This window comes from Schistocerca americana, chromosome 2 (assembly GCF_021461395.2).
Source record: "Schistocerca americana isolate TAMUIC-IGC-003095 chromosome 2, iqSchAmer2.1, whole genome shotgun sequence".
Classification (NCBI taxonomy): Eukaryota; Metazoa; Arthropoda; class Insecta; order Orthoptera; family Acrididae; genus Schistocerca; species Schistocerca americana.
Window position 1 is genome coordinate 220,083,316 of NC_060120.1, and position 20,844 is coordinate 220,104,159.

General features: G+C 43.3%; 1 protein-coding gene across 1 annotated transcript in view; it reads right to left on the reverse strand.

The window, feature by feature from the left end:
• The window catches only part of LOC124593905 (agrin-like), a 669,506-nt gene that overhangs the window by 197,036 nt on the left and 451,626 nt on the right, over window positions 1-20,844 (reverse strand). The window contains exon 10 of the mRNA XM_047132256.1: window positions 11,302-11,454. Coding sequence (XP_046988212.1) covers window positions 11,302-11,454 — 153 coding nt within the window. The remainder of the gene's footprint in view (window positions 1-11,301; window positions 11,455-20,844) is intronic.

The following is a 20,844-nucleotide window of genomic DNA, read 5'->3' on the forward strand; positions in this document are numbered from 1 at the left end:
CCAGGGTTACGCCAAGGTACTTGGCGGTTCTGTGCCAGGGGAGGTGGGTTCCGTTTAGGTGAAAGTTGACGGGGAGGGGGGGGGGGGGGAGGGTGCGTTGAGGAGGTCCGCGCCTTCCAAGCCTCCGGGTGATCAGCATAGCGTGTGTCTTTTCAGAGTTGATGGTAATGCGCCAGCGACGGGTCCAAGTTTCTGTGTCATCTAAAACCCTTTGTAGCCAACGGATGACCAGGTCCTTGTTCGCTTTTCTTGTGTAGAAGGCTGTGTCATCTGCGTACTGTGCTGCGTGCACCAGTGGGGCCGTTGGTGTGTCTGCAGTGTACAGACTGTACAAAACGGGTCCAGGACCGATCCCTGTGGCACCCCAGCACGAATACGTCTTGTGATGGAGGTGGCGGTGTCTACTTTGACAGAGAAAGTCCTATTGGTGAGATAGCTTTTGATTTGCTTAACTATGCTCCCGGGGAACCCTTGTGTGTATAAATTGTAGAGTAGCCCTCTATGCCATACTGAGTCGAAGGCTTTGGCTACGTCTAGTAGCACTATCCCGCAGTTGCCTCTGTGGTTGAAGCCCTCTGTCGCTGCTTCAACCACTCTCATGATCTGTTGTGGGGCAGAGTGGTTCTGCTGGAATCCGAATTGGAAATCCGGCAGAAGTTGCTCTCGGGATATATGTTCCTGTATGGGATTTAGCAGGAGGTGCTCATAGATCTTGCTGAGAGTTGGCAAGAGGCTAATCGGCCTGTAGTGTTGCGGGAATAGAGGGTCTTTCCCTAGTTTGTGTATTGCGACCACTTCCGCGTGTTTCCAGCAAGCTGGGAACTCTAGGGAACGAGTAATCTCGTTGAAGACGTTCGCAAGGTGTGTGATCGCCGAGGGTAGGAGGTTGATAACTGATTGGTGACACTGTCGTGTCCTGGTGCCTTTTTTGTGGGGAGGGACCTAATTACTTTTGCCACGTCCTAGGGGCGAAAAGTATGGGTTCGTCCTCTGGGTCCTCCTCATCACTGAGGAAGACGGACAGTTGACGACGGACTACCTCTTCATGTTCTTCATCCTGGGGTTCTACCGCTTGAAACTGCTTCTCCAAGGAGTCGGCGAGGGCGTTGGCCTTTTCAACATGTCTGTAGGCCAGACCCTGTTCGCCGTTGCAGCGGCGGCATCCTAGCGCGTCTTTTTGTGAATTGCTTGGTTGCTTGCCATAGTTTGTGATCATCTACTTTGAGAGCTGTAAGGTGGTTTTGCCATTGCTGTTTTCTGTGCTCATTGAGCGCGACCTTCAGCTCTACCTGTAGACGATTGAGTAGCCTCCTGGTGGCATGATTTCTGGTGATCTTCCACTCTTTTGCCACTGCTTCGATTTTTATTGGTAGCTGGTATGAATACCTGGTGGTGGGGGATCCCTCTTTTTATGTAAATGGCCACTCCTCCGCCTTGGGTTGGCCTATCCTTACGGCAGCTAACGTAGTTGAGGACTGTCACTTTTATTCCCGGTTTTAGGTGGGTTTCCTCCATCATGCATATATCGATGGAGAACTCATTCGAGAGTTCTCTGAACTCATTGATTAACAATGCAGTCTGCGTTAAAGACGCACATTGTCAGGCCTTGGATATTTGGTTGTCTATCCATGAAGGGGTTTTGAAACTATTGAAGAAGTCGCAGAGGGGAGCGACTGCTGGACTGCCTCCTGAAGGGCAACGAGGATCTGGGTGTTCTGCTTCTGGGCCTCCCTGAATTCCTTCATAATTTCCATGAAGAGGTTCATGGTCTCGACCATAATGCCTAACAACTGATCCGAGGGGTGTACTGAGTGTGGGGTTCCCTAGGGCTTCGGGATGCTGTCTCTCTCTGCTCTCTGGTATGGACAACCTCCCCTGAGGTGGTCTACAAAATCGGAGTCTGTTGTCTATTGGCATTTACTCCACTAATACAAGATAAAATTGACTGGAATTAAAAGGGTAAGCTAAATCTTGTCAGTATTCGACAGGATAAAATACAGTGGGTGCTAGGAAACTAGCGATACGAGGAAGAGGAATGTTTGTTGTTCTTCTTCTTCTGCTTAACCATTGGGATAGCAGCGATTATGCGCTGCCAGTCATGCTCATTAAAAATAGGGAAGCGGTTTATAATGTCCAAATCCCTCTTAGGAATAACGGTGGTTAGATTCCCAATTGCCCAACCGAAATCATAAGGCTTGTGGGGTAGAGGTGGTTTAGGAATATTGGAGTCGGTAAAAGGGTACGGGGTATTGTGATGCGCGTACGTCTTGTCACGCAATGATTTTGCGACCAACTTCAGTGGTCCTGGCGCAGTCATCTCTGTCTCTGTTGGCGGCGTATTGACTACCTCTTCTGTATCTTGTTCTTGGATGGGCGCAACAGTTGTGCCTTCATCTTCCAGCAGCGGCTGTTTCGCCTTGTTCTCGGGAGGGCGGGCGGGCGTTTCGATGACTTTGTCCACGTCCTCCCGTGTTGCTGGTGGAGCTGACTCGGAATCTTGTTTCCGCGAACCCTCCCTTTTCGAGGAGGGGGCTGATATCTCATTCGCCACCTCCGTGGGCACCCCCATAGTGCCCTGCGTTACCGCAGGAGCCGGGAGAGCGTCCATCTGCGTGGCGATGGTGGCAGTCATAACGTCTCGCCCATTGCGAGACTTGCAGGCCACCAACTCGCGGAGCTGCCCGACCGCGAGGCGTAGCTCGTCGACCTCGGTCCGCAGTGCAGCCCTCTCCTCTGCCATGGCAGATTTGAAAGCGGCAACTGCGTTGGCGACAGCATCATCGATCTTGCGAATGCTGTCGGGATTGCAGCAGCAGAAGTGCCAATGACGTGATGCGCGGGCGGAACGTTTACCACGTCTTGGTCCATTGCCACCTCTTCTTGCACGGTATTTCGCCGTCGGCGTGTGTGCCGTCCTTTCCCGCGGCCACAGCTCTTGAGATAACTGCAGCCACGGTGATTGGCAGCGTGTGAACCGCCGCAGTTGGAACATGTAGCGGTGACGTCCCTGGGCTTCGTGCACTTGCGTGTGAGGTGCGACTTTGCACACTTCAAACACGCGAGTACTCCTGTGCAGTCCGCAGCGAAGTGCCCCAGCTTCTGACAGCGAAAGCACTGTACAGGCTTCCTCCTCTTCTGCTTGCTGTCCAGCCCGAGCGCTTGACCCAGGAGGCTGACGATCGCGGCAACTTGTTCTCCTTCCCTTCGAGCGTCCAGGCTTGTTGGCGAGGCTTGCTGTCGGGATGCTGCTGCTGCTGCTGCTCTTATCTTTTACTTTCCCCTCTTTGGGGAATTGTGAGGGGGAGTTTGTAGCCTTTCGGGTTTTACTCCCCTGTGCACGTGTGTGTGATTATTTCTGTAGCTTTTTGGTGTCTGTGATACGTGATGATTGTTCTGTTTGTGTGTGGTACTTGCCTGAGGTAGGCGAGATGATTGGTGTTATATAGGAAGGAACAGGATTAAAGGATTGGGTACAGGGGATGCTGTCTGTCGCGCGCCTTTGTAGCCGCTGGATCGCTATCAGATTCCGGTAGCCGACTAATCACGTGCCAGCGGAATCGCGCCGGGCTTTTGGCGCCACCGGTGGTGGTGGTGGTGGTGGTGGTGGGGGGGGGGGGGGGGATGCGCGTGCGGGTGTCGATTCCCGGTGTCTGTTCATATCAGCGCCGGCCGCGGTCCCCTTCGGACCGGAGCGTTCATGCCGAATTTTCCTAATTGCAGGATCCCAAGCTGTATTGAGATGGTAACCACTGTCTCGATTAACTAAATTTTCGTGCAGACGAATCTCTACCGCTTCTTTTATCACCGAATTCCAAAATCCTCTGGCGCTGCATAAGTTCTTTGTTTCTTCAAATTCGAAGGTATGCTTTTCGTTGATGCTGTGTCCCGCCGCCGCGGACATGTCAACCTGTCCAAGACGCACGTTTATTATGTTCCGTACGGCTCTGTGTAATGCAACGTTACGCCTGCCCTATGTATTGCATTCCACATTCGCATCCAATTCTATAAACACCCGGCCTCATTAGTACTAGTGGGTCTTTGGTCGATCCAAGAATATCCTTGATTTTCTTTGCTGCGTGAAAGACGGTCTTCACTTGGTGCCTCTTAAGCATTCTTGCGATCTTCGCTGTTGGTGGTCCCGCATACGGCAGGAACGCACAACCTCTCGTGTCGCCCTCTTCCAGTCTTTCTGCTCCTCTCTTCTTATTGTTCCTCAAAGCTCTTCCTATTAGTTTCTCGCTGTAGCCGTTTCTTCTGAAGGTTTCCTTTAGATGTTGTAATTCACTCGGTAAGCTCTTCTTGTCGCAAATGGGCCTCGCCCTGTGCACCAAGGTGTTAAGTACAGAGCTGTGTTGCGCTGAATGGTGACAGCTCCTAGGGTTGAGATCAGTATGTGTTTCCCTCCAATATACCGTATGTCCCAGCGTGCCTCCTGCGTTTCTAGTAACCAGGATGTCCAGGAAGGGTAGGCTTCCGTTTTTCTCCATGGTAAACTTGATGTTTTCATGTATACCGCTGAGGTGCTGCAGGAACTCAAGTAGTTGATCTTTACCATGTGGCCATACCACAAAGGTGTCATCCACATATCTGTAAATGGCCTAACAACCCGTAAGATTTTAATTTTGTTTCTCGAGTTTGTCCACGGTCTTTACGTATGTTATCTGATAACAGAGGTAGTGGCGGAGGACATGCGGTGCCATATGTAATTTTACTTATGTTCGAAACAGTCTTGACGCAACCGCTGGGATAAGATATTTTTTATTTATTAGTGTGTATGACTTCTGGAGAAGGCTATATCATTATAGCTGAAACCATGATCAAGGTTTAAAATACACATAATTTAGTGCAACTGTGGGCTGTTTTTCATTCGAGACACAGAAAACTCACTACCAGTGATGTTGCCATTAACAATACCTCATGCTACCCGAACCAACACGAAACTGATTTCTTCAGGTCATCTGTAAACTGTATGCTCCGCACACATATTAGTGAAGAAGATGCATGTAGAGAAATGAACATACTTAAATCTATACCTCAAAATAATGGTTATAATGCGTCTTTGGTAAACACACTAGCAGAAAAATCCAAAGTAAACTCAAGCAACTACCATCACCATTACAAACTAAAAAAGAGATGCCAGAATTTGTCCATCTTCCATTCCTTGGCAAAGTGTCATGCAAACTTTCAAATTTCTTCAGACCACATAACATAAAAATATCCTTCCACACTGAAAATAAACATAAAATAAAATTGTTCACAGTGATGAATCCACTGGAGAATGGCACAAAAATTGTATCATATACAAACTCACATGCTTCTGTTCTTGCTTCTACATAGGCCAAACAGGGAGCAATTTTTCAACCCGCTACGAATAACATATGGATCCCCTTCGACTGAAAAACTTAAATATGTCCAGTTTTCCATCACATTCATATTCTTTGTAAAAAATATCGAGTGTTTACTTTCTGTGAACCAGTGTCAAACCAAGTTTAGCTGAATACTGTGTATATTTGTGTACATAGCTTAATAATGTACGTTATAAAAAGCGATCTGATATGGATACCAAAAGGCAGTGCACTGTGAGTAGCTAAAACATAAAAAACTTTCGGGTTCGTAAATGTTTCGTTACCGATTACTAAACTTCCATTATTTCCGCCAGCGGCACCTGCATTGCATCTAGCTGCACTTGGTCCACAGCATAATGTTCTTGTAACACCTCTTTCTGATGACGAGCCTGCAGTGGCTCGAAGAAAAGGCCATGGTTGAATGAATCGTAAAAAAGCGACTGGTTGCATATTTATTACCAGATAAATCGTCAGTTTAAATCATAGTCGCCGGCCGTTGTGGCCGAGCGGTTCTAGGCGCTTCAGTCCGGAACCGCGTTGCTCCTACGGTCGCAGGTTCGAATCCTGCCTCGGGCGTGGATGTGTGTGCTGTCCTTAGGTTAGTTACGTTTAAGTATTACTAAGTGATTGGTGACTTCAGATGTTAAGTCCCATAGTGCTCAGAGCCATATGAGCCAAATCACAGTCGCAGTTCATCATCCACAATGGATATACTGAGATAAAATAAAAGGACATCTGTTTGTATTCTTGCAATGGATATACTGAGATAAAATAAAAGGACATCTGTTTGTATTCTTGAACAAATTAACAGTAACATCAGCGCTTAATCGTCAGCGTAGCGTCTGACAAGCTACACATTTAAGAATATATCTACGCACTTTATTTTTGTCTCTGACATATTCTTCAGGCCAATATCATTATCTGTAGAAGCGTAGTTGGTCTTGTGAGGTGACAGTTAAGGAATGTGACTTTATAGCTTCAGCCAGACACTTCACTTTAGGAGGCTATAATTCTAACCGTCCTCTCTTCCCCTTGGTTCGTTGCTCTTAAACTCACCACTGTTGCATCGCAGCTCAGCTGCGCGACACCGCTTTTATAGAGGTACTTTCCACTTTAGTACCCTTCCAACCCACGTCATACGTAGCTTGTGTGAATGCCGACGACAAGACTGTCGTGAACACATCTGAGCAGTTTTCGGGCATTTTATTCCACGACAGATTTCTTAAAACAGATTCTAAAAATAGCAGTGGTGCTGACTGTATTACAAACTAAGACAAACTGTGAAAGACTCAACAGTGCAGGAACAAATAGAAGAGTAAAGAGACAACTCCATTTACCACCTAGCTCTTATAAAATCATTTTAAGATAAGGTGATTTCGGCCGTTTCCCATTTTCGAGGACGTATTTCTGTAATCGTAAATTTACGTAGTCACCCTCTGCGGGTGTTAAATAATGTAAATCTGTTATTGTAAGAGCAATCGTAGTAGATACGAGCAAGAACAATGTTCCATATTTCTCAAAGCTATAAAATAGCGTTAGTGTCTTAGTGGCATTCGTGCGTACACGTAAGAACACACAATATATCGCTCACAACACTGCTTTACGCTGATTGATTCAGCACTGTCCAGTTTACATTAAACACCTGTTCGCCGGCCGCGCTGGTCTAGCGGTTCTAGGCGCGCAGTCCGGAACCGCGCGACTGCTACGGTCGCAGGTTCGAATCCTGCCTCGGGCATGGATGTGTGTGATGTCCTTAGGTTAGTTAGGTTTAAGTAGTTCTAAGTTCTAGGGGACTGATGACCATAGATGTTAAGTCCCATAGTGCTCAGAGCCAGCCAAACACTTGTTCGAAGATATACCGGCAAACAGTCACCACTGCCCAGCTGATAACTCTTACCGACATGTGTTGGGGACATGGGCCTCGCTATTATACAGGGTGAACTTTAATATAACCGACAAACTGCAGGGACGGATTCGTGACTGGAAATGGACGAAAAAAGGTGCTATGGACATTTGCCCGGAAACAGACGGTGCGCGTGCAACGACAACAAATCGTCCCGAAACACATTACAGAGCAACGTCGCATCCACGTCACAACAGATATTCAAAGTTGTCTCCATGAGACTGTAGGTGAAAGGGATAGTAAACACTGCGATGCAGGATACACATAATCGTACTATGGCTTACACCATGCCGGCGGGCCACTAGCTAGGAACTTGTACTAAGATTCGTCTCAATATCCTGTAGAATTAGGTCCTCCAAATCTGGTGTACCCACAGTCCGTCGGCTCCCCGCACGTTCGACTGTCTGAAAGGACCCATTATCATCCAAAAGCCCAAAAAGGGCATGAAATGTTGTGTGAAGTAGTTGGTGTCTGTGAGGGTACTTTTTATGGTACAGCCGTGTTGTCTCTCGACCGTTTCCATCTGCTTGGCCGTAAACAAACACTATCTCGGCTCGTTCCTGACATGAATACCGGACCATTCTGCTGCTTATAGTACGTTGCGTCAAGCTCACAGCCTGCAACATATAAGGAACACAGGGCACGTGTTCAGAGGAACTTTCATTCGTCAGCGCCATCTACCGCGGCAACAATGCGTTTTTCGACACATGTTCGTAGGACCTTTCCTCCTCCATTTTCAGTCAGTAATCTATTCCTGCAGTTTGTCTGTTTAATTAATGTTCACCCTTTATATCTTTCGTCGGCGTGTTTACAGTTATAATAGTACATTTACCTCTACTCGCAAATACGAATACTCGTGTGTTCATGCATACGTCACGTTCTAACTCCTCTAAAAAACCAAGTCAAAACGTTAAAAACAAACATTTTCAGATTGAGACTTTGATAAAGTTGATTAGCTTGTACGTTGTCTTGCAATAACACACAAGTAACTGCCTCCGCCCTCGTTGAATCATGGACTTTGTCGTTGGTGGTGTGGCTTGCGTGCCTCAGCGATACAAATAGCCGCATCGCAGGAGCAGCCGCAATGGAGGGGTATCTGTTGAAAGGCCAGACGAACATATGGTTCCTCAAGAGGGACAGCAGCCTTTCCAGTAGCTGAAAGCAAAGAGAAACTGCAGCCATAACTATTCTCAAGGACATGCAGCTCTATGTATGGTTAACTGAAGATGACATGCTCTTGGGTAAAATATTTCGGAAGTAAAATAGTCCCACCCAATCGGATCTCTGGCCGGGAACTACTCAGGAGGATGTCGTCGTCAGGAGAAACAAAACTAGCACTCTACAGATCGGAGCGTGGAATGTTAGATCCCTTAATCGCGCAGGTAGGTTAGAAAGTCTAAAAAGGGAAATGGACACGCTGACGGTAGATATAGTGGGAACTGGAGAAGTTCGGTGGTAGGAGGAACAAGACTTCTGGTCAGGATAATACAGGGTTACAAATACAAAATCATGTAGGGCTAATGATGAAGTAGGTTTAATACTGAATCAGAAAATACGAATGCGGGTAAGCTACTACGAACAGCATAGTGAACGCATTAATGTAGTCAAGATATCACACAAAGCCAACACCCATCTCAGTAGTACAAGTTGATATGACAACTAGCTGCGTAGATGATGAAAAGATTGAAGAAATGTATGATGAAATAAAAGAAATTATTCAGCTAGTTAAGGGGGAGGGGGCGAAAATTTAAATGTGATGGGGGCTGTAATTCGATAATAGGAAAAGAAAGAGAAGGAAAAATTGCAGGTGAATATGGACTGGATAAATGGAATGAAACAGGAATCCAGCTAGTAGAATTTTTCACAGAGCGTGATTTAATCATCGCTAACACTTGGTTTAAGAATCGTGAAAGAGGAACGTATACATAGAAGAGACCTAGAAACACCGGAGCGTTTCAGACTGATCGGATAATAAGACAGAGATTTTGGAACCAGACTTTAAACTGTAAGGCATTTCCAGTGTCACATGTGGACTTTGACCACAATGTATTTATTATGAACCGTAAATTAAAACTAAAGAAATTGCAAGAAGGTAGGAAATTAAGGAGATGGGACCTGGATAGGTTTGAAAGAACCAGAGGTTGTTGGGAGTTTCAGAGGGAACATTAGACAAAGATTAGCTAGAACAGGGGAAACGAATACAGTAGAAGACGACTGAGTACGTTTTACCTTTCCTATGTAGCTTTTGCCTTTTCTAAAGCCAAAGCCAAACTAGTCGGCATTCAACAGATCCTCAATTTTCTTTCCATTCCTCCGTATATTATTTTTGTCAGCAACTTGGTTCATGAGCTGTAAAGCTGACTGTGTAATAGTTCTCGCACTTACCTCCTGTTGCTATTTTCGTAACTGTATGAATGATATTTTATCGGAAGTTTGATGGCTCAAATGGCTCTGAACACTATGGGACTTAACATCTGAGGTCATCAGACACCTAGAACTTAGAACTACTTAAACTTAAAACTACTTAAACTTAACCAACCTAAGGACACCACACAAATCCATGACCGAGGCAGGATTCGAACCTGCGACCGTAGCAGTCGCGCGGTTCCGGACTGAAGCGCCTAGAACTGCTTGGCCACTCCGGTCGGCGGAAGTTTGATGGTATGACGCCTGTCTCATACACTCTAAACACCAACTTGAATAGTTGTTTTGTTGCCACTTCCCACAGTGATTTTAGAAATTCCGATGGAATGTTGTCTACCTGTTCTATCTTATTTAATCTCAAGTCCTCCAAGTCTCTTTTCAATCATGACTTTAATACTGGATTCTCTATCTCTTCAATATCGAACCCAATTTCTTCTTCGGTCACGTTAGACAATTCTTCTGTTTCATACATGTATTCAGTGTACTTTTTTCTTCTATTCGCTGTCTCCTTTGCTTTTAAGAGGGGACTTAAGATTGCACACTTAATGGTAATGCCTTTGCTTTTAATTTTGTGAAGGATGTTTTAAGCTTTCTTCATCCTGGCTTCCTTGCAATTTCTGTTTATTTCATTGCCAAGCAACATTTAGCTGTATTCCTGTGTTTATGTGAATATTTTAATATTTATTATTTACGTCGATCAGTTTAAATATTTCTTCTGTTACCTTCCTTGTACCTATGTTTGTCTGTTCAACTTCTGCAATTATACTTTAAAGAAATGTCTATTCGTCTTCAACTGAATTGTATATTGTGGTAATCATTATCACAATACGACAAGGCTTCGAGAACTTAAAACGAAGCACGTCATTCCTCGGCGCCACTTTCCACACTGATTATTCCACACTATTCTCTTAAACTTCTGCCCACTCTTCATAATTACTAAATTGTGATCTGAGTAAATATCTGTTTCCGCGTACACAATAAGTGATTTCGGAATTTCTGGCTGATAATGATGTAATCCAGCTAGAATCTTCCAGTGTCTATAGACATTTTCCTAGTATGATTCCACCTCTTGTGGTTTTCAAACATTGTGTGCACTATCGCTAACGAAATTTATTGTAGAACTCAATTTGTCTATTATTCCGACTACTGATCCCATATTCTACTGTAATCCTGTTCTGTTTTGTTCCTTCCCCCACTAAAGTATTATAATCACCCATGATGGTTAATTTTTTCTTCTCCATTTACATAGTGAACTGTACATTCAGCATCCTCATATTAGTTCTCAAATACGTTCAGCAATGTGAAATCGTGCAGTACGGTAAATTGTCCACATCAGGAACTGACAGGAATACACGAAGGTGAACCGATACCACTTGACAACGATGGGCAGTTGCTACACCAGCAAAAATAGTGGGAATCTGAAACGAGTAATCGAAATCCTCATTGATGAAAAACTAAGAAGACTCCAGAAATGCAATTGATATTCTTGAAAAGTATTTTTTAGTAAACAATGAAATTTGGTAACTTCTCAGAAGCGGAGAGGAGTTATATCATCAGAATAAGGAAGTTTCCGATCATAAAAAGAAATAACGTTTCTGCGGCGTGTGCGTCGCCATCGTCAGGACTCACTTTTGCTGCAGCACTTGGCGAAGGCGGGCGTCTGGTGGCAGTAGGAGCCCGGCGGGCAGTCCTGGCGGTTGGGCCCACTGCCGCAGTCCAGCTCCTCGCCGCTAGAGGCGCTGACCAGCGGACGCTCCCCGCCGCACGGCTTCACCTCCATGCCTGTGAAAACATTCGTATTTACGACACCAACCAGAGAAGCCTTTGGAACTCCGAGCGCGTAAACATTTTCCCACTGTTAGCTTCCATCATCGTGTACGCTGAAGAGGAAATACATTAACTCTCGAAATAAGTGGAGCGTCGAGTAAACAAAATAAAACGGCCGCGCGAGGTAACCGCGCGGTCTAGGGCGTCTTATCACGGTCCGAGCAGCTGCTCCCCTCGGAGGTTAGAGACCTCCCTTGGGATTGGTGTGTGTGTTGTCCATAGCATAAGTTAGTTTAAGTTATATTAAGTAGTGTGTAGGGTTAAGGAACGATGACCTCAGCAGTTCGGGCCCATAAGACCTTACCACAAATTTTCAGGTACCAAAATAAAACTTACTGAATTGAGCGGGTAAGAAATGTTATTTCAGTGACTGCAAATTTCAGTCAAATTTCCTAAAAACTTGGTAGGATCAGCTCGCTTATCCACATGATGTTTGATACATGTACTGATTCGGTTCGGAGGGTTGTATCACGCCCTGAAGCAAGCTAGCCAAACCTTTTGTAACTCGTCCTTCATATCATGGATAGTGGCACTGGGATGAATTGATGTCTGAGCTGTCCCCACACATATTTTGTCTAGGACAGATCTGGGGATCTTTGTTGGTCATGAGAGTACCTCGACATCCTACAAACTGCGCATAGAGGAAGTGGCAAGTGTCAAGATGAAAAATGGCATACAGCACTGTCACATGAAAGTTAACTCACGAAGACGCAGGATTTCAGTCACGTAATGTCGCGCCACCAGAGGTCTCTCAATCACTACCAGCTGTGATCTGATTTCACCCCCGGTAGCTCCCGACACCATGATTAACAGTGCTGTGCCTCTTCAAACCACTGGAAGAATGGGGCCTCTCCCCATGTCTCTGCCATAATCGCCGACGTCATCCAGGGTAGTAGAACTATGATCTATCGCTGAACACAGTAAGACACCTTTCATCAACAATCCTTGCTTTCCAGTCAGAGCACCACTCCAAACACAGCGCGCCTATGTTGTGATCTTAACGGCAGCCTACGAATGGGACGATAAGTCCCTAGTCCGGCTGCTGCTAGTCTACTTCAAAGGTATAGGATGACAAAGAATTTTGGAGTGAGTCCATTGCCTGTTCTCGGATGGGAGACGCATATGTGAAGGATTTTTGATGTGCTTAGTGCATAATGCATCTTGGAAGGAAGGAAGATTGGGTTTAACGTCCCGTTGACATTGAGGTCATTAGAGATGGAGCGCAAGCTCGGACTGTGTCGAGGATGGGGAAGAAAATCGGTATTGCCCTTTGAAAGGAAGCATGCAGGAATTTGCCTGGAGCAATTACGGAAATCACAGAAAACCTAAATTGGGATGGCTGGACTCGGTTTTGTACCGTCATCCACCCGAATGGGTGTCCAGTGTGCTAACCACTGAGCCACCTCGCTCGGTGAGGCAGCTTGACGAAGAGTATTCCGGCCCTCATGTCCTCATGCAGTTCGATATTGGTCCACTGTCTCATCTTGTAACACCATTATCGATTGTGAATAATTAGTACAGCGTAATTGTATTATGAAGTGTTTATTCTGTATGAGTTAAGGTCTTTGAATTGTTGGTGGGAACTGGAAATTTGTGATGTATATTTTGTTCACTTAACAGTGTGCTTAAATAATGAAACTTTATTAAGTATGTCTGTCTGTGAAAACGAAATTGTATGTAGAAAACTGGTTTATACTTAGGGATCTTGTATTGTGAAACAGAAAAGATACAGGGAACCCCCTCCATTACAGAAGGAGCGTGAGAAAATGTAGAAGTGGCGGTCAATCTGGGCAGCAAGAGAGAGAGAGAGTACGTTAGGCAGTCGCCAGCAGTCGCGTAGTCAACACCGCAGGTGCCAAGTGAGGCGTTCTGAAACCAAATCTATGATGGAATGGCCTCGGATGTGGTTCCGGTTGTAAAATGGTGCTCTCTAATTTGGAAAGGCTCTAAAGACGATGAATACGTCGCCAAGAAGAATCAAATAGAGCTTAAAACCGCCAGAAGGAGACCTGATAGCAACCACGTGCTTGCCACCTCTATTGCGCCACTGCTTCACCTACTTTGGAAAACAGATATGTATGTCAGTATGAACCAGTGTGCTTTTGCAATAATAATTCATGTGTTGAACTTTGAAACTGTCCTCTTCGTGATACCAAGCAGGGTCCTATCCTAAAAGTACTAAAAGTGAGTATCCTGTTTATGAAGAAATGCAACTTTGTTTCTATTGAAATGTGCCTAAGTTTCAGTTTTAAAGGAATAAAAGCCGCTAGTTAAATCATTTGTTTCACAAATGAAGAGAGAGGCACATTATTTTAAATTTGTTAAAAAGCTTTATTTTGCTTTAAATTGCCTCTACTTTGATTGTGCCAAAGTTTTGTGCTATAGCGTATAAATGTTGATAATTAAAATCACTTGCTTACCAAGTAATGAAAAAGGCACACAATGCAAAACCTATTTGAAACTTAACTTTACCTTGAATTTATTTCCGAAGCTAAATAAGAATACTGCTAGTGTAAATGTTATACAGCACTGAGGACTACATAATCTTAAGTGGGATTGTAGTTCAGCATTTATGTAATGCAAAATGTTTCTGAAATGTGTACATATTTGCTTATAAAGGAAGGGATAGGTTAATGGCCCTCACTTTAACCTTTGCTTGTAGGAGAAAGTTAATTTGAATATGGTTCTTGTTAATGAAATCTGGAACATTTCTTCAATAGAGTGAATATGAAATGTCTTAGTACAGTGTTAATTTATTGCATTTGTGATGTGTCTGTGAAACTTGAACTCTTGTCCGGTGCCACTTAATCTTGTGATGCCTTTGATAACATTTGGTGCTGAAGTAATTAATGATTGAAGTGGTAATTATTTTCAATTGGAGCAAAAAAGTCTTATTCATGTTTCTGTGATTGCCAGTCTACGCAATTGAATACTACTGTTATCCACTGTGCAGTTCGTCTGGTTGTTGTGAGTGTTCATTGCACTTTACTGGGAGAGAAAGAATGAAAGTTCCTTTTGCAAAAATATATTTAAATCCACGGAGAATAATTTTTCCACATTATTATACCTAATTAGAATGGCGACCGTTTATAATTTCATTCACGAAAACTTTATTACTTTCATTTCTTACAAAATTAAAGTATTTCTACTTTCGACTAATTGCAATAGTACGAAATTCATGTTCGATACCCTCTATCCATTAGGTGAACACACAGTCAGTTTCAAAATTCCTCCCAGAGGGCAATGCTATATTGTAGGTTTATGTCACGTTTGGCATTTAACATTCCGCGTTAGCGTTATATTTGCCTTACCTGTGACAGGACTAAGAGTTCAGTTCTTAGGAAACACGTAGCACGATAGCGCTATAATCTGAATGACCTCATTTCGATATTGCGCGATTAGACCAGCCGGACAAATGGAAAATCACAATGACGCCGTTTGAGCACACTGTCATGTGCTGATAACACTGTGCCATACGTGTATACGTCATCTTCGTATCCATCACAGTGATCACTCAAACATATGACGTTGTTCACGCCCCATTATGTACCGTATCAAACCTGGTAGCAACACTAAAAACGAAGAACCCAAATGTCGTTCTCCCTGTCACAGAGAATTGTTCGAATTATTTACATACCTGGTGATGTTGTGTATGTGTACATAGTTTACATTAACATGCGATCATGCATCACCTGTTTTTTTTCTTTTTCAGGGAGTATATATTGAGAAACGATTTAATTTTGTGTTCTATTCGCAAAAGACCTTTTGTCAGCATAACACAGTCGTGTTGTGGTTATTGTTCCGCACGGGAAAGTCGTCTTAAGTAAATGTCCGATGCTCCACATGCTGCAATTGGTGAAATTTCGACAACTTTACTGGAGACATCACCGATATGGAACGGTAGCCACGGTAGCACTCGCCATCTGATGATGACGTAAGCGGCGGAATAAGTAAGATCTGAACGTTATCTGCGCTAAGACTGTCATGAAGATTTTAGAGCTGTTACGTACAATAACTGAAAGATTAAATTGCAGATAGCTCGAGAGTAATATAATTTCAGGAGGTCGTGACCCACAGCTCTTAAACACTGAGGTCATGAGACAGTGATAAGCACATGTACAGATAGAGGTATAAAAGGGAAGTGGATTGACGGACCGCTCATTTGTACTCAGGTCACATGTGAAAAGATTTCCGACGTGATTATGGCCACCCGACGGGAATTAAGACTTTGAACGCGGAATGGTCTTTGGAGCTAGATGCATGGGACATTCCATTTCGGAAATCGTTACGGAATTCAGTATTCTGAGATCCACTGTGTGAAGTGTGTGCCGGTAATACTACATTTCAGGCCTTACCTCTCACCACTGACAGTACAGTGGACGACGACCTTCACTTAACGACGGAGATCAGCGGCGTTTGCGTAGAGTTGTCATTGCTAACAGACAAGCAACACTGCGTGAAATAACCACAGAAACAGATGCGGGACCTACGACAAACTTATCCGTTAGGACAGTTCGGCGAAATTTGGCGTTAATCGGCTATGGCGGCAGACGACCGACGTGAGTGCCTTGGATAATAGCCCAGCATCGCTTTGAGCACGGTTCCCTTGCTCATGACCATATCGGTTGGACTCTAGATGAGTGATAAACCGTGGCCTGGTCAGATGAGTAATGATTTCACTTCGTAAGAGCTGATGCTAGGGTTTGAGGGTTCGAGTGTGGTGCAGACCCAACGAAGCCGTGGTCTCAAGTTGTCAACAAGGCGCAGTGCAAGCCAGTGGTTGGTCAGTCAAGGCGTAGGCTGTGTTTACATGGAATGAACTGTGTTCTCTGGTCCAACTGAACGGATCATTGACTGGAAATGGCTGTGTTGGGCTACCTGGAGACCATTTGCAGCCATTCATGGACTTCATGTTCCCAAACAATGATGAAAATTTTATGGATGACAATGCGCCATGACACCTCTACGCAAACGCTGCTGCTCTTCGCCATTAAGTGAAGGCCGTCGCCCAGTACGTTGTCCATCGAAAGAGGTAATGTCTGAAATTTGGCGTGGTGTGAAGATCATTACAGACAGTTCGAGCGAATAATTTGGCCACTCAGATCACCTGACATGAATCCCATCGAACACGGGACATAATCGAGAGGTCAGTTCGTGCACAACATCCTGTACCGGCAGCAATTTCTCTATTATGGACTGCTACAGCATGGCTCAGTATTTCTGCAGAGTACTTCCAATGATTAGTTGAGTCCATGCCACGTCGTGTTGCTGCACTATGCCCTGCAAGAAGAACTCAAACACGATATTAGGAGGGATCCCACGCATTTTGTCACCTCAGTCCATATTTAAAGAAATTCATATTACCGCCTTGAGCTCCTGACAAAAATTTTCTTTACGTAACCAGTTTCAGTCGTCAGACAATCATCGGATCCCTATATATCAAATAAAATAATACGGAAGTAAAACTACAGTTTTAAACTGTCACCAGTCTTTCAACTGTAGTAAATGTTAACAATAACACACGTAATAAAATGTCACATACATAAAAGTGGGCTCCGGTGTGAATGGCAATTTGGACTGAAGAGGGAGGCATGCTAGAATAGTCCGTGCCAGGGTGGCATAGTTGTTAGCACATCTGCCTCTTGAGCAGGAGACCCATATTCGAATCCTGACCTTGATAAAAATTTTCGTTCGCCGCTTCAGTCTACATAGATACGTCATAGATGTATGAAACTTGACAAGGTCAAAGAAACGATCTAGTTCCATTGCACATAAAAGTGTTCACAGTATCATGTCAGGCTAAATATAAAATCATTATCGTCAGGTGATAAAACCAAGAATTATACATGGAAAGTAAAAGTATAGCCAGGGCCGGCCTTAGCCATCCAGGTGCCCCAGGCGAGTCGTCCAGTTGGCGCCCTTTATTGTATAAATAGCGAACCTGGCAGTGCTTTGCAACACGGTATTTGACTGTTTTCTAGAAATCGTCTTAAGTGGTTAATGGCGTCATCTTATGATCATAACATGGTTTTTTCCATCGTAAATTTGAGTATTTAATTTTTTTAAATGGAAATGAAATCCAAATAATCTGAAAGCCCGCTAAGACGCTCCATGTGAGTCTTGTGTAGCCTGTGACGTCAGTCCAGCATGCTGCTGTCGCTGCCGTAACAGTCAGTATAGCAGTGATATATTGTTTGGGCATTCACGTTTTGGGAAATTGTCTAAAAATATTGCGTAGTACTGCACTGTACATCTACAACAACTCCAGAAAATTGTTTTTGGGTGTTCCAAACAAAGAAAAGATGCGTAAAATGTGGTTGAAACAGGCTCGTATATCCCAAATATTTCTTTTCTTTTCTGAAGCACCCCTGCACTAAAGCGAACAAAACAAAACAAAAATTATTCAAATTGGTCAAGCCATTTCTTTGTTTTGGTGAGACTAACACACAACAATTGATTTTTATATATAGGAGGTAATATGTATAACGAAAAAACACTAATTTTGAATTGGGTAACATATTTTTATTGAATTTAATATAACTGTAAGCCATAAACCTATATTTTCTGTCAGTCATCTGAACACAAAACATATTACGCCTAATGAAAAACAATTATAAACGACTAAAATTTTACTTTTCTCGCTTTTCTGTCGGCAAAGTCTCTGATCAGATTAGCAAAGTCCAGGTTTTCTGCAACTTCATTTTCAATGGACAGTGAGGCCATACTGGTTAGTCTTGTTTGAGACATTGTAGACCGCAAGTACGTTTTTATCAACTTCAGTTTGGAAAAACTGCGTTCGCCGCTTGCGACAGTCACTGGTTCAAATGGCTCTGAGCACTATGCGACTCAACTGCTGAGGTCATCAGTCGCCTAGAACTTAGAACTAATTAAACCTAACTAACCTAAGGACAGCACACAACACCCAGCCATCACGAGGCAGAGAAAATCCCTGACCCCGCCGGGAATCGAACCCGGGAACCCGGACAGTCACTGGTATTGTCAGCAAAATACGTAACGTTATCCAGATGTTGGGATATAACTCTTGAAGATTATGCTTTTTTATGAAGTTTAAGGCTTCAATAGGCGTTGCCTGGCTGTCTTCAAGATAGTGTTGCAGGCCTAAAATTTCGTCGGACAGCAAATTTCCATCAATATCTGACTTCATGTTGACAGTTAAACTTTTCTTGTAATTTAGAACAGCATTGTATTAGTTCTTCTTTATTTTGATTTTTTTTTAATGTCAAACAAGAAACTCCACGTCGCAGAAAATTCTTGCATCTGTTCAAATCTTTCTTTCATGGATATGTGCACGGTGTCCAACAGTGCATTGAAAAACTCTACTTTAAACTTCTTTTTTGGGTCAGTTATTTGATCATCAACAGCCTCTTCACCCGACCTGCGTTTAATACGTCTTAATCGAATTTGTGGTTTAAATAATGGCTGCGTATCAAGATCCGAAGCCAGTTCAGTTGCTGTTACAATAGCTTGTTCGAAACCTGTTTGTCTATATGTTTCCAAATAAGAGCAACATTTATCAAGGATTCCCATAAACTCGACAAAGTTGATTGTGGGTGACTGACTTGCTTTACTCACAACGTTAATTTGAAACAGAACATCATACCATGTCACGAGAGAAACAATGAAGCTGAAGTCTTTTAATTGTCCTCCTAGTGTTGTCGCTTCGTGTGACACCGCAGCATCGCTTTGTTCAGTAGCATCGGCCAAGGAAACCAAAGCGTCATGCATTAAGCATAATTGATAACGAACCGCTTTGACGCTATCAATTCGAGCTTCCCAGCGTGTGTCACTTACATTTTTCAGGGTGTATATCTTCAAATGGTCGGTCAAAATTTTCCATCTATTTACCGATCCAGCAAATAGATTAAACATTTTTTGTAACATTCCGAACAGTGTCACGGATTTTACTGATGATTTTGCGGCATCACACAATACCAAATTATAACTATGGCATCCACATGGCACAAAAAAAGCTAGAGGATTTAACTTCTTAATTCTGTTCTGGACGCCTTTATTTTTCCCCTTCATGTTCGCGCCGTTATCGTAGCCCTGTCCTCTGCAGTCATTAACGTTAAGGTCAAGATCACTCAATGTTTTTAAAATGCTTTCTGTGAGGCCTTCACCGGTTGTATCATCTATTTGCAGAAATGAGATGAAATGTTCTTTTACACTTACGCCATCCTCTGTTATGTCGGCGCATCTTAAAGTTATCGAAAGTTGTTCTTTGTGGCTTATATCTGGAGTACAGTCAGCTATGATTGCATAATACTTTGAACCCATTATGCGGGATACGATTGTAGACATAACGTGTGATGCCATGAGTTCTATTAATTCATTTTGTATATTTTTGCCGCAATAATGGTCAGCCAAATCACCATTCAATGCCAGTCTGACGTGCTCTTCCATGATTGGATCAAACTTTGCCAATAACTGTACAAGACCTAAGAATTTTCCATTATTTGGGGTAAATAATTTATCTGATAACCCTCTGAATGCCATATTATTTTCAGCCAAATACAAAGTAATGTGCATCAATCTTTGAAGCACATTGCTCCATCGTAAACTTTCTTTAGAAATTAGCTTTTGTTCTTCCTTGTCAATAGTTAATCCAGCTTTAAACCTGATTTCAGCTTCAGTCCATTGAGTAAATGCTTTTTTGTGGTTAGGACTATTTTCATGCAGTTTCAGAGCATCACTTAAATGTTTCCAATTTCTGAAACCCACAGTGGTAGTCAAATTAGTAGTTGACTTTAAATCAAACAGTCGACAACAAAAGCAAAAGACACTGTCGTTTGATACAGAATAAACTAGCCACCGTCGTCTGATAGTTTCTTCGTTTGATAGTTTTCTTGTGTAATGAGTTGAAGAGAAATAACGCCCATTTTCATCTTTTGGAAAGTTATTTAGACATACTTGTGAGGGTCCACATATTATAATGCGATCTATATCTCTAGCATTAAGTACTTTTGGCCACGTACCTACATCAGAAACATTGTATTCTTTTATTGCAAGAACGTTGATACTTTCATCGACCACAGATGTCATGTGTTGATTTTGACTTGGAGAAATATCAGACGATTCATGCAAAGATGTACTGCGCTGGTCAATTTGATCACCTTCAATAGGTGATTGTATATTTTTTGTGTATAATTGTTCACAGTCTGAAGAAATATTTGCTGATACATGGACTTTTGATTCAATATGTGAAGTATTTGCCTTAGAATTTCCTTTAAGGTACTTATAAATATTCATGTGCCTTTTAGTTTCGTCAAGAAATTTTTCTTTTTCAGCTTTTCTTTTCCGATTTTCTGAACCAGAAAGCTTTTT